The sequence below is a fragment of the Anopheles cruzii genome, chromosome 2 (assembly GCF_943734635.1).
Source record: "Anopheles cruzii chromosome 2, idAnoCruzAS_RS32_06, whole genome shotgun sequence".
Classification (NCBI taxonomy): domain Eukaryota; kingdom Metazoa; phylum Arthropoda; class Insecta; order Diptera; family Culicidae; genus Anopheles; species Anopheles cruzii.
In genome coordinates, this window is record NC_069144.1 from 8,332,711 (window position 1) to 8,347,708 (window position 14,998).

General features: G+C 50.2%; 1 protein-coding gene across 1 annotated transcript in view; it reads right to left on the reverse strand.

The window, feature by feature from the left end:
• The window catches only part of LOC128268001 (LIM/homeobox protein Lhx1), a 29,346-nt gene extending 15,224 nt beyond the window's left edge, over window positions 1-14,122 (reverse strand). Inside the window, exons 1-3 of the mRNA XM_053004986.1 lie at window positions 14,080-14,122; window positions 11,716-11,911; window positions 8,482-8,696 (exon numbers count right to left, since the gene is read on the reverse strand). Of these exons, the coding sequence (XP_052860946.1) occupies window positions 8,482-8,696; window positions 11,716-11,911; window positions 14,080-14,122 (454 nt within the window). The remainder of the gene's footprint in view (window positions 1-8,481; window positions 8,697-11,715; window positions 11,912-14,079) is intronic.
• Window positions 14,123-14,998: the final 876 nt, after the last annotated feature.

The window sequence follows — 14,998 nt, forward strand, 5'->3', positions numbered from 1 at the left end:
ATCGAATCGTAGAAACGGCCAGCCCAAGGTCAGCCACAGCAGCAGCAGGCAGCAGCAGTAGGGCTCGCAATCCACGAATTCGGCCGGATCATGCCGTGGCCAGCCAGGTCGATCGTTGCGATGATTGATGAAGTGGAATGGTAAAATCTTCATTTCAACCCCATCAACAGACACAGAGAGCGAGCGAGAGAGAGAGATCGGCTGCGTTGTCTTGTATGGCGTTAAAAGTGAGGTTAGGCCGATCGCCGAGGTTAACGCGTAACGCAGCTTCACCACGCAGCGCACGGCGATCGAGGAAATCGTTCGAGTTCGAGGCCCAGGTCCGTGGACGATCGTGCCCGGTGCCCGTGGTATGCTGTTGAAATCGATGCCAACAGGTGGCGAAAGCCAATCCAAACAGCTCTGGACCGGAGAGCGAAGATTAATTACTTAACTGCATCTTCGCACAGCGGATCACCCGATGGGCTGGACCGATGGGCTGGATTGGAGTTTGATTTTGCAAATCGGAAGGTTTCGTACATTCGTTTCAATTTGCTACTGTTCTGGCTATGAGCGTTTATTTTAAGTGATTAAATCAAGATTTCACTCACTTCAGGTCGTTGGATCTTCAAGTTTTGCATAAAAAAATGACTTAACTTTTACAACTTTTACTTCTGGTGTCGTCTGCTTCATTGGGCTCTCATTTCTGGCTGGTGTTTGGTCTGTTCTACAGTTGTTTCAACGTATCAACCTCAACATCGACCATTGCGCTACATTTATCATTTATTTTGAATATTTACACCCAGTTACCGTTCATTTTAGATTTTCTATAGGCAATTCATATGCAATCTACTGCCCTTCGGCAGACCAATCGAACCGTCGATAATCCAATTCTCTCGTCATTTCTGTGGTTCCAAACTCCACGGAGTCGTTTCCCCCGATGGCCGAATGGAACTTGGGAGCTCCTAGAGAAGCTCCTAGTGCCCATCAGTCTCTCCCTCTCGCTTTGTTGTCAATCAAAAACATATAATCCCAACATTTCATGCATGGCCGATAGGGCCCCGGTTGCAACGACCATGAAATGACGACGATTGCAGTAATGCGCTTAGAAGAGGCATTAGCACCACACTGCTGGCTGTCTCTGGCCTCGGTAGCATTTTTCCCCAGTACCTTTCCCCTTTCGAGTGGCCCTTTCCCCGTGGAAATCCCCGAAGTCAAAGCCGCCCCAAACAGCCCTGGTGCTGCCGCTGTGGGCACCCTTCTGCCCGGTTCTGGTCGTTGGCGATAAAGCAAATTCGATTCCAACCCTACACCCATGTTTCGCATGACCGACTCCCGGCTCCGCGCTGCAGTGGCGGAGATAGTGGAACTCCGGGGCCAACTCCTTCTGGACGTGGTGGTAGCGAAACCAGATAAGAGATCACCCGCCACGCATTAGGATTTCGTGTGTTCCCGAGCCTCGGAGCTGGGGATGGGATGAAGATCGCTTATCGCCACGCCGCGGACCAACTATGCGGAGTCTAAACCCAACCCCTTCCCGTTGGACTCGGAGAACCGGTTGCTGCCGGTGGAGGAGGTGGTTTTATGACCAATCTTCGCACCCGCACGATGGTGTCTCCAGCAGAAGCCATGGGGAACGAGCGTCACCCGGGCAGGGGCAGGCTGTAAACGTGACTCGGGTGGACTGGCGGACGGGGAGCGAAGTTCTTGGGTGGCTACTTTTATCTTTCCCGCCTCACCGAACCTGCCGCAGTGGAAGTCGCGCGATAAAATGGCGTGGAAAATTGTTGCTGCATGAAAAATGTGCCGACTGGCGTGGCTGAAACGGGGAGGGCGCTGGAAAAGTGGCCAAGGGAGGTGGTGCGCCCATGAAATTTGTGTTAGCGGGGCACTCTGGCCGTGGCTCCGGCTGGGGATTTGGGGTTCGGAATACGGATCGAATGGTGTTTAAAGCGTTTTTCCGTTTCGTTTCGATTTTTTCGTCTAACGAACGGTAACGGTATTCCGGTAACGGCTGCACCGTGGTGCATGCCGTCCGATTCCATCTCTTTCGGAATGGCCTTCTTGAGGTGTGGTGTCGGGGGCACCACAAATCATGCTTGACGTGACGACCCAACGAACCGATAACGGGAGACGGAACCGCTTTCTGGAGCTGCTCGGGCCAGAACATTATTTTAAGAAAATTGAACGTAAAGCGTGTCGCGCTTCGGAGCATTGCGAATTGTACAAGAAATACAACAAACAGAGGGCTAGCTTTATCGAGTTCTCTTTATACTCTTAATGAAAACATTGATAACAACAGCCGATTAATCTGGGCCTTGGGAACATTGTAAATGTTGTTGTTGTTTCTAGTTGTTTCTAGACTTGCTTTACTGCAACATGTTGTAACATTAATGCCCCAGAACCTTCATGGTTAGCGATCGATTACAGCAACTCGAATCGGTTCAAACCATATCATAGAGGTGTGAACGCTAAACTGCTAAACATTATTACTTGTCGTAGTAGTCTTTGCATGTTAAGTCTTTGTCGCTACTTTAACGAGGGAGGCTATGTATGAAAAAGTCTGAGGTTATGTGAATACCCAGGATGGGCTTGGCAAACCTTTATGTATTTTGGATGCATTAAATATTTACTAGTTGGCTTATTTTAAAGACAACAATAAGCATGTTTTAATAGAACGTTTGTTCATATTTATACTAGAATTAATTTGGGCAGAATAATGGAATGCTTCTTGTTGATGCTGATGCTCACCTAAGAAAATTGCTTTGTATTTTTACTCTTCGATCTTAATTAGATGCTTAGTGTTTCAAACGAGTGCTTTTCAATCAAGAGATGCCTCCTATCTAGAAAAGTTTGCAATGGCAAACGAGCATTAAACCGATGGCTTCGGTTCCAACAGCTTCTTGGGATAATTCCGCTGCACGAGGCATTGCAATCGGTGTGCTTCAATCGATCACCTTTCCAACCGAATTTTCCAACGCTTGAATTAAACTTTAAACGCCAAAAACTTGCCCTAAATAATGATGAAATTAACATTAAACGGCCGTGCGATGCAACAACAACCATAACGAATCGTGAGCGCGCACAGCCGCGTTTGGCGAATGAAATCATTTTCCCAAAGTATCACCCAAGCACGGGAGCAAGCGGGAGATTTCGTAAAGCAAGGAAGACGGGAGGACCGCAGCATTAATAAACAAATTTCTCAACCCGCAACACGGGGCTCACAATTTATGCTTAAACGGTGGGCTTAAAATTTCACGCCAATCAGCCGGCCGCAGGCGCAGGTGAGCCCCCGAACGGCTCACCGCGCGGAGAGTCTCAGGCATTTCATTGAGTCTCGCGCGCGACTCAAAGGTGGGAAACGTGGGACCGGTTGACAACCAGCACCGCACCGCGCACCGCAGTAATCGGATCACTAAAAGGATCGCGACAGCTAAAAGCCACCACCGGCCGACGATTCGGCTTATCGACTTTCCCGGTGCGTGCGTCGTACGTACCTGACGCGTGCGGCTCACCGGGACCACACCGGGAGACCCCGATATCCATGGCCCGAAATGGGATGATCCTTTTTGCGAAATGCCAAATCTCGGTGGCATCGCATTTTCTCGAACCGGATTCGTTCGACGGAACAAATGAATGGGCCCGAAAAAGAAGCGAACACCAACAAAAGGCGAACCAACGAACGAACTGCTAATGCTAATGCGTTTAAAGGTGGACCGAGCCGAGGTAGTGGGATCGTGATCGTGACACACGGTGGCCAACGGAAAAGCGCAGTGACACCGCCGCCGGAGGATCGGATTACGAAGCGGATCGTCGCATTTTCGGTGGGCGAAAGGACCCGACCGACCAACCGACCAAGCCAACCTAAAAGGATCCAGGGGCTCCCGGATCGTTGGCAAGCGGATTAGGTGGAAAAGTGAGGGATCGCGTGAAGTTCTGGTTGTCACCGCACACACGCACGCCAAATGGTTCGGTCCCTTTTTGTCGGGCTTACGCCATGTAAATCTGGTTAGTCAAACGGACGAAACCACAGCCTCCGAAAATTGTGATCAAAAGAAGCGTACCGATCGGTAGATGTTTACTTTTCATCTCCAGAGGTCCAGAGCTATGTAGGTAGAGCAGCAAAGAGTACAAAGCGGAGCCGGGCAGCGGTCAGCTGATTGCAGCCCTGCAAATCCGACAACTGGCCGAAAGCGCATTACCGGACTACAAAGCAATGGGATTGGCGAACGGTTGTAACCGCTTTTGGAAGCTGCACGGACCGAGGACCCTGCCCGGCAGAGCCTAAAACAACAGCCCGGCCCGAAACGGTTTGTTTGATCAGCAAGATTTCAGCGGCCAAGCGGAAGTAACGGCAGCCAAGCGCGCGCCACGGATGAAGGATGATCGCATTCAGCCGGCATTAGCCGCCGCATATCCAATATGCAAATTGGTGCCCCGTAGCCTAAACTAATAAATCGATGATACCTTTCGCCTTTGGTTTCGGAAGAGACAATACGGCACATGAGATCTGCCGGACTGCCGGTGTGTTTCAGACCTACCTTCCATAATCCCGTGACACCTGTCCGCAATTGGAAAATTTAATTTAGAAAAGGAAGCTCAGCGCGTACCGAATGTTTGTCTTCGGTAATTACATTTCCCTCTTATGGTGCTAGAAAAATCGTTCCGCTGGCCGCACTTCCCAAAAAGGACGTCGCAAACATGCACATGACCACAAGTAACGCGGTTCCGGCCGCGCAGCTCATTATCACCGGCAAAACTTGCGTCTCCGGTTAGGTTTAGTTTTAGGGCCACTAAAATCCTAAATCCTCCCAGCCGGAGCCGGAGCCGGGGGAGACCATTTTGATGCATCGACCCGCGGACAAGACCACAAAAAAATGGCGCTGCCTTTCGCCAAAGGAAGGCCGTTAAAATGCCATAAATTCCTCGAATGCATTCGTAACACTCTTTCGGGTTTTGGGCTCTCCGTTCCGTTCCCGGGAGAGTCTGGGTAATGATTTCCCGTTTCCCGCGATGGACGGCGGCCGCGTGATGATTTTCGGCTCCGATCGGGTTTCGGCAAGCGCAGTTACGATCATTAACAATGTATAAACAAAACTAATCACCCCACGAATCCACGCCGCGCGATCCACCGATGCCTCCTGCTGTGAGAGGCTTCGGCTTCGGTGCTCGAAAGGACGCACCCTGTTTCGCGAACCCGTAAGGATGCGCCGCCGCCGCCGCCGTGCGCTTAAAAAAAATGTTTGTGCCGAGCCGCGCCGCGAATCCCGGGCGCATTCGTTAATTTCACAAAACTGGCCTTCAAAAAAAAGAGGTTCGCAAGAGAGGACAGCAAAAAAACAACACAAAAAAAGTAAGACGGAGGAACATATTCATTAATGCAAAAATGAGAAAACACAAGTCCTTTTCCCAGAAACAGGGGGCCCCAATAAACCGCGCGCGTCACGCGCGTTTAGGAAACCCACGGACTGACGAGGCCACGATCCGAAGACTGCACACCTTTTCGGACGCCACAAAACCTATCAACCCGCCTTGGAGCACACACACATACGCAGAAACACTAATAAAAATATGAAATCAGTGCCGCGGCAAAGTGCAATGTGGAGCGCTTTTTAGAATCCCGAATGAATCCGCCGAAAATGGCCAATATTAAAACACACTCTCATGTTGGGCGATGTTTTATGCGCGAACAATAATTCCCCACTGTTGTTGGTTGAACTGTGCGACTCCCCGGCATGGAATCCTGGATTTACGAGGCCCCACCAAGAAGAAGTACCGCAAACGGCCATCACACATCAACTCATTTGTCGCGGCTCGTGAATGGCTTGAATTGAATCGGCTCTCGGATCGGAATAAAAGCAAATGGCCCACAAGGGCCAAAAGGGCCCTTCCTCTACACCAAGCGGACAACAGACGGACACGGGGAAAAAAGTAAAACATGAGACCGCGAGGCCGGCCGGTAAGCCTTCACGGCGACAACAACATACGCGGGAAAATGACAAGCGCGACAACAACAAGCCAAGGCCCTCCTCCCTCTTCACCGGCCACAGTGACTCGGATGACCACTCCGTTGAAAACGGAGCATAAATTATGCTTTAAATATGCTAATCCCCGTGCTCGGCTCGCCCGTTCGCGGCACTTGGGGTGTTGGTTCGCGACGCATCGTTGGTTCACTCTCTCTCTCTCTCTCCCTTCAGATGAGCCTGACACTGACGCTTTTCACACTGTGTCCACCTATGGTCGCGGCATTTTCCGCACGATTCGGACCCGCAGACCGGTGAAACAGAAACTGCGACGCGACAGTGCAGATTGGCCCCATCTTTTGAGGCCAACGAAAGTGGCAGAAGCGCAAGAACAATAGTTTCCGATGGTCAACTAGCACAACCCCGCAGCAGCAGCCACAGCAACAGCGGACAAGCAGACCTCGTGCGGGAGCCTCGGGCTCGACATCAGCATATGCACATTTTAAAGCGCAAAACCCGTATAAAAATCGCTAAGGGAAAAGCCAGCAGGACACAAGCCGAGGCCACGGCGCGGACTATGAAGTCTCTCGAAAAGGAAGAAAAACGACAGGCGAAAAGCATGACATAAAACATTGGAGCTAAAATATGGGCAATTTCAGCGAGCATAACCTCACACGCCCGGTTTATGCTGCTGGCATGGCTCGTGAAAAATTCATGAACCCGCGCCCGCCGAAGGATACGATGCCCGGCCGGCCTGACGGAGATTCGCGAAGGACTCGCTCCGTGGTCTCTCGGTGGCAGTCTCGGGCGCGGCCCCGGGATGATGTTGTACATCGATTTATTGCAAACGAAGCATCTGAACGAATCGGCAGAATCTGCCCAGACCCCTGTCCGCCGGTCCCCGCGTGTTTTGGCAGAACCATTCGCACATTTGCGTACATTCGCGCCCGGGCCCGGGGAGGGCCACCACCGAGTGGCCATCGGTTTCATAATTTATCGTGCAAAAACGCGCGGTCCGGCTCACTCGGGGTTCTCGGCTCTCGCAGTCGGCCAGTTTTTGCGAACCGAGCTTATGCTTATGTTGCTGCTGCTGCTGCCGTAACGATGAGCCGCGAAGCCGTAGCGTTGTTTATTGGACGAATTTCCATTACGGCACCCACCGGGCCCCGGTAGGAAACCCGGGGCAACACCAGACCGGGGCCGTAAAGTGCCTGTAACACCAGTTTGGCGATGCAACCAACTGACGGCCTGGATTTTCCATTTCCCAGTCCGAGCCCGAGGAGAAGCCTCACTCTGGGAGCCTCTCACGGCGTAAACAGGTATTCGAATGTCTACGATAACTCAAAAGTAATACCGTAATGAAACTGTAATAATATTGGCGGCGAACGAATGGACCGGACCGGGCCACGGTGGTGCTGCACGGTTGAAGTGTGTCCTTCACACGAAACTTATCGGTTGTAGAAATTATAGTTTACAACTCCGGCTAATGTGTGAACGTCGTGTGTCACAAGCGCGCGTTATTGGATATCTATCAAATTAGTAAAATGGCCAATGATGGTTCTACTTAATTCATTTCATGGTTCTGTACTTAATAATCCTTCCATGTTATCTTATCTGAGCAGATAAACTGGCTTTGTCGCAACGTTTTTACATAAAAAGTAGCAACAATTTGCTTCAGTAAGTTAAAATGTAGCATCATTCGTACACTGACCCTATCTTTTTTCAGTCTGATAAGCTGAATTGGCCCAAAAAGAATGCAATTTTAAAAGGCTGCAATGAAACTAACATCAAACGGCGAGGACGCTGTCCCCAACGGCATGGATCGGACGGATGAAAGTGGTTTCAGTGGCTCAACGGTTCCAAGCACCATTTTTCCAACCCAACCCAAAGGATTGTTCGATCCATCCGTCCCCGCCGCAGACAGAAAAAAGAAAGAAAAACGGCCCTAAAATGTCTCCGAAGCACGAAAAAACCCCCAAAAACCCTTATGTATGTATTCGTCGACCCTCCGCGAGTTTGGCAAGGACCAAAAAGTTGCTAAAAAACTGTGGCAAAACTGGGAAATTCGGGTCCCAAAAATTGAGGAAGAAAATGGGTGGCACACACAAAGACACACAGACACACAGACACAGGCATCAGAGGAATGGAATTCCTTTTCTCTCGCTCGCTCAAACCTCGACCACGTCGTGTGTGTGTTTGTGGAGTGAAGCAATTCGGTCGATGATTCCAATACACCGTGACTGTTGGCCTAGTGCGCATGTGTGGGCGCCCCCGGAGAGAAAGAGAGCCTGGCAGCCCCCGCTATGTGTTGTGTGTGTGTTGTACTCCAAGTGGAAAATCGGAAAACCCGCCCGCCCGGGGGCTGGGAACGGCCGCGGCGCAACGGTGCGCGCGTTCGCAAGATGGAGTCGCCGCCAACGGCGACAACGAAATGGAGTTCACGAGTTTTCCCTTTTTGCCCGGGGGTGGAGCGGGAAAAATCGATTTTTCCCGCCACCCAACCGGTCTTCTGCTGCTATTCCTCCGGCGAATGGCGTACCTGTCATCGGGTGGGGTCCTTTGCCGAGGATGTAGTCGTCCTTGCAGATGAACTTATTGTCGTCCAGCACGTACAGCTGCTCCCCGGTGCTGATCTGCTTCCGGCAGATGCAGCACGTGAAGCAGTTGAGGTGGAACACCTTGTCGCGCGGTTTCCGCACCAGATCCGACGGCGCGATGCCCTGCCCGCAGCCGCTGCACTTGGTACCGTAGCGCCTGTGTGGGAAGAGAAAGGATCCATGGGTGGTTGCGTGAGAAATGGGTGTCCTGGAGATATGCTTTTATGCTCAGGTGAAAGCACGTGACAAGAATTTTAAGATATGTTGCAGTGGTTACTAAAGTAGCTTTATCAAAAAGGTTGAATTCTTTGTTGAACATAGTAATTGTTCCCTCTTGTACCCCGAGCAGAGAGCCCATGGGACGTATCGTTGTACCGAAAGGAATGGACAGAACCACTATTGGCATTTACATTGATAACCGACCGAGCGACACGACGAAAACAATAGGGCTTGGCAAGGGCTCGACAAAAATAGATTTTCCCATCCATCGAAGTATTTATTAAATACTTTATATTGCTTGGTTTTTTAAAGAAAACTCTACACGAAAAACTTCCCGAAAGGTTACGGAAAGAAAATTGGGAATCAGAATCTCGGGGAGCCTAAAGCTTTGACTGTTTAACTGAAGCATTGTAATCCTTCCTTGATGAAATACAGGGTTAGGGTTTCAAATATATCCATCAACCTAACGTGTCAAACTTTTAGTAGAATTTCTGCTCAACGAATTTCTGCTCAATGTCGTGAACAACAAATGCACGAAACGATACCCCACTTGGGTTCCTGAACAACAGACCGAAAATGCTAATTTTTCCAGCACATTTTTCTTCAACAACGAGGCACATTTTGCACATTGCGGCTACGTAACATGCAAAATTAGCACATCTTGGGCACCAAAACCCTCTAGTTCTTTTTTGAAACTTTTGAAACACTAACTGCAAATCGTGAGGTTTATGTTGAACCCTAAACCCTTTGCTAAGCTATCCTACACAGCTTGAAAATTACAGCTCTACTACTTTTCCAATGGCAACTTTACCCCATGTGATGCCTGGGGCTTCTGCTAAGCCTCTTTCAGTCACTCGACGGTTTTGCAATAGAATCTTTCTTTCTCTCTCTTTTTACTGTATTATTTGAAGGCGAAGATTCCTGATAGACTTTCAACATTCGTTCACAATTTTCCTTTGCTTTCAAACCTTCCAAAAATAAGAATTTAATCACATCACGATACTTGATGATGATGTTCAGATGAAAAGTGCACCAACATAACAAAATAAATTTAGGCTTGTAACGGCGCGCTCTTTAATTGAACTACAAAACTTATTCAACAACCCAGTAGTTGATGCTTTGACTGTTATAGATGGGCCTACTACGATAGAGAAATTGTAGTTGCAACTTCATCTGTCAATGGCGAAGAAAAACCGAAACCATTTCGCTTGCATTTTTTCATAAACAGAGTTTCAAATATAAATCGGAAATCGAAAATCGGTATTAACAAAATAAGGTTTGTAAAACATCATCACCGCGCCATGCGAACCGTGCTTCAATCAACAGACTTAGAAGATGATGCCAATCACCGATGCCAATAATTACACGGTTGATATTTCATCCGCAAAAAATGGCCATTGTTCTCGTCACGGCTCAATTACCCAAACCCCGGTTGCGTGTCCCACACTCACCCACGCCCGGCGGCTGCTCTACATTAAATCGTGCCCCCAACGCCCCCGTTAAACAAACACCCCGAAGGGTGGCGCATCTCGAAGTGGGCAGCATAAAACTCGAATCGCTCCAAGCACAAACCACTCGACACCTACTCGAAGAAGTTCGGTGCGACCTTGCGCCTTTTCCGAGGGGGGGAGCGGTGGCCGGAAGAAAACAAACCCGTAACAATCGATCCTTAATCAGCTTTATTGACACACATATCCGAGGCCGGGGGCTCGAGAATTAAAGCGCAACAAAGCGGAAAAAGATCAAATCATCATACGGCACAAAACGTGGGGCCAAAGGATCGGAAGGATCACATTGGCTTCTTCTCCATCGTCTCTGCCTCTGCGGAGTCTGCTCCTTCCGCCGAGACGAACCACGGGCTCTCTGTCTCGTCCATCAAACACCCAAACGACGACGAGGCGTACCGATCGATCAACCGTTACGCTGGCCCCGAGAGGGCTGGGGGAAAAAGGTGGCCGATGATTGAATGTGACCTCCGGGCTCATCACCGGGACTGCCGCTGATGCCCGGGGTTGTAGTAATGTTGCTTCTGCTGCTGCTGCTACCTCGAAGACGGCTACAATGATCGCTTCAAGACGCCTCCCAACTCCGGAGCCAACGGATCCTCCGGAAGAAAAATTGACTTCAATGAATCTTCCACCCGTTTTGCCACCCCGCGACCCACTCAATGAGCTTCTGGCCTCCTCTGGTCGCCGAAATAAAAAACAAAAACAATCAGCCAGCGGCAGCGGCCGAGTAACGAGAGCCCGGCCGACGATCAATCTCGGGGATGGAGCGTGGATCAATTTAAGACAATTTGAAGTTGGCCCCAACAAGAAAACGCCGGACGCAGCAAAGAAGTCCAGGCCCAGGCAGGGAAGGACCTGCGCGCCAGAATTAAGGCGTTACCGTGGGCTCCGGATTTTCGGCGCGGTGCACTTTCGTGGTTTGGGGCGCTTTTCGCAACCTCCCCCCGCGATTCCTTATCTTGTTTGAATCACCCTCGGCTCGCTCTCTGTCTCTCTCTCTCTCTCTCGTTCTCCGTGGCCGCCCCGGCCAAATGACGATCGTGATCCTCCCCCAGTGCCGAGGCCGAACACGCAAGATAAATGGCTGAGATCGGCCCCGAAAAACGACGCAGCCCGTTGATAATTATAATTTGGCTGTGCACCCAACGAAAACCGGGCCATTCCGGCCGCGGCGGTTCAGCAGATTACCGCCGGGCCTGTTTCAGCGGGGCCTACCGTTTAAATGGCGGTTATTGTATGTAAATCATAGTCTCGGATTGTTTTATTCCACTTCTTTTCCCCCAGCGGTTTCACGGGAGTTACCATTTAGCCGGAGCCCGGACGGCTTCCGGATGCCGCCGATCGCCCCGAGGGGACTTTTGCTCCCCCAAAAAACACCCAAAAAGCGAGAAGCAGGATGTCACGGCCCGACTGCCACCGATCGGAGTAGGTTCTGGGTCCTGGGCTTACCTGAAGAAGTCGTTCCGGCAGTAGAGCTTCGACTCGCGGCTAAAACATTTGTCCGCCAGCGGCTGGTGGCACTCGCAGCACCGCACACAGGCCGCGTGCCATCCGCGCTCCAGCACGTTCAGTAGAAATTTGTCCAGGATCGGTTTGTTGCAACCGGCGCACGGATCGCCCAACCCGGATGGTGGTTCGCCCCGACCTGGAACGAGAATGGAAAGAAATGAGATGTTGCGGTAAATTGTTGCTTTGCTCTTTACTAATTAGTTAACTACTTATATTCGATTCCGAGTTACACGAGGACCTCCAATAAATTTGCGCCGTTTTACATATCCACGAAACATTGGAACCAGATTTAACACAAATCAAGCTGAGAGGGCCCAACATGCGGGCTCTCGAAGGTGGGTTTAAAATTAAGGCATTAGCCGCACACAAATGACTACAAATCACCGGAAAACATGAACTAATTTGTTATCCGCTTATTACCGATTAACGCCGTGAGTGGGCCATTGATTGTATTAAAGCAGAATCGCTGAGAAGGAGTGAAAGCCGAGCGGAGTGCCGATTAGTTATGGGTTTTAAAACACTTCATTATGAACGGTGCCGTTTGGGTGGTTCAAAATGTCCTAATATTTGATGCATCAATTTTAATCGTCGTCGAGAAATATTCTACAGGCGATTTTCAATTCATCGTTGATTGGAAACTTCTTTAGCTAATGTAATCTAGTTAAAGTAATGGAAATGTCTTGTTCCGGTTAAAAGCTTTAACTCCCGGTCCTGTTTATCCTGGCCACCACCAAACCGAACATCCTGTTACATTGACTTCTCTGTGTTGTGACGTGAAAACCACGAAACGCGGCTACAAACACTCACAAAACATTGGCTTCCGACCGCGAGGCTGGCCGACCGGCCGAGTTTCCGCTTCGCACCTTCCAATCGTTATCCCGCCCGATGCTAATCCGAAGGACCCTCCCGAGAAGGATCATGTTTCCGGTGTCAATTTCAGCCACCAAAAAAGGAAGGATAGCCCGGCTCCCTTCCGTGGCCGAAAACCCGATTGCGGCCAGCGCGGAAAACGGGAGTTTTCACACATGCGTTACGGATTTGCGCACATCGTGAGAGAGATGACGCGCGGGGAGGGCGCCATCACTCTGCGGCCACACGGGGTGTCAGTTACACAGAACAAACAGCGACCCAATTGGTTGGCCGGTTGGAAGCTGTTGTTGTTTCAGCCTCTCCATCGGCAAGGACATCGGGCCGGGAAGGATCCAGGGTTCCAGTGTTTCTGTTTTTGCTGCTGTTTTCCTGGATCCGGATCAATGTCGGTCGGGCTGCGCCGGGATGTCTTTTGAGCTGGTGTGTTGATAGGTTTTGTGGTTTATTTTGTTAAACACCACGAATCCTGGGGGTCCGGAAACACAAAGCGGTGACGCAAAAAACACCGGGTGGAAAGTGGCGATAGTAATTTTTTTTTCTTTGTTGGCAATCCCTTTTTGATCCCAGCCGGAACCAACACAGCTTGGTGCCATTATTGGGGGGTGAAAGCAGGAGCGGGAAAACATCGATCGAGCGATCGTTCTGATTTTATTTTTCCAACAAAAGGATACCTTTTCGATGGGCACTGTTTAAACTTATACAAAACTTCTAGCTCAACAGCGGGCTAAAATACTTTTCAAATAATCCAGACATTTTCTTCTATGCCGTCGTTGCGTTATCTAAAAGATAGAATCCTTTGGCTGTTCAAATCAAATGATCATCCTCTCGGTCGACTAACGCCTTCAGTCATCTCAATGACACACCAACGGCACTATGCAAATCTCCGCTTCCGCTTCATTAGCTTTCGTTTACTTAGGACTCTAGTTCAACAGTAACCCGGCGGGCGGACACTCCCGGGAGCTATCCGACGTCCGGGGAATCCTTATCGTCATTATCTGGACGATTAAAGCCAAACACTGTCGGCAGGCCGTGTGTTTGTCTTACAGAAGATGCTGTTGGCGATGGAATCGAGTGTTTCAGGTGGCTTGTGTGTCCTTATTATATCTAGCGGGTGAGGTGCGTGGTGCTAAGTTCCCTGTTTTCCCTAATTATTACAAAGTTTGCTACCAATTTTACAATTGGTGGAGTCCGGAAGTATTCTTTTAGTGCCTTATGGCCCCAAAAGTCAATGTTTTCGACCTTTTTGCTTGTACAATTTTGGAAATTGAGATCAATCGAATCTTGTTCAACTCAGTGGGTATTACACCTCATGCTGTTACCCTAACCCTTCTTTTTGGTTCCAGATTCGGCCCCTAAGGATCCCCCTTCTTACATAGGAGATCGCAAAGTTTCTTAGCTTAATGAAATACCAGAAAACGAAGGTACGAAACGCACCGATATTGTGCTGATTGTGCTGCAGTACCGAACCGAACGCCATCAGATCCTTCGCCGGTGGGGCGCGGGCACCGATCGCTGCGAAACTGTCCCCCAGAAAGGACGCCAGCGCGACTGCCCTTGAGGGCGTTTTGGTAGCTTCCGTTAAAATTTTGAAGTCCGTTTCCTGCCGATCCGTAGAGGAGGATGCTCCGGGACCCGGCGGACTCCGACCTCCCTTCCGGTGCCGGTGGCCCACTATCCTGACTGCCTCTGGGCCACACCCGTGCCCACCACCGAAGCCCCACACACTGTCGCACACACACGGGCACAACCGTAGATCCGTCACCTTTTTTGGCGGTCTGCGCGATCGTTAGGCGATCTTTCTTTCTTTCCAGCGGTCACTGCGATGCCGACGCAATAGCAATTAACACACACTCGCCGCTGGGTAGTACATTTTTCACCGGATTTCCCGCGCCGTTATCCCTTTTTGCTTGCGATTTGGCGGTTAATTTGGGGCCCACAAAACCCGTTGTCACATTTTACTTAAACGCCCGCGGACAACACCGTTGTTGCATTGCGATCGCGATTACTTCACGCGGCGGAGGTTTTCCTTTGGCGGTTTGGCACACGTATTCCTTGGGAATGTTTCACCCGTCAGCGACCGACGTTACGGATCAATGGTGACCAAGATCACGTTCCTTTCGTGCGCCTTGAGTGATTTGTATGACTTTTTCATTCGCTTTCTTCTGATTTCTTTTCCCACCAAACACGCACGAAACCACACACGCCACACACGGATTTTGGGCCTTTTGCCCGAAGAAAGAAATACCTTCACGCACTCTCCGGGAACCCGCGGGAAGCAATTCGTGTCACGCGGCGCAGCTCAACACTCGACCGTCTCATTCGCAGAATAACCCAATACTGAACAACTGACCAA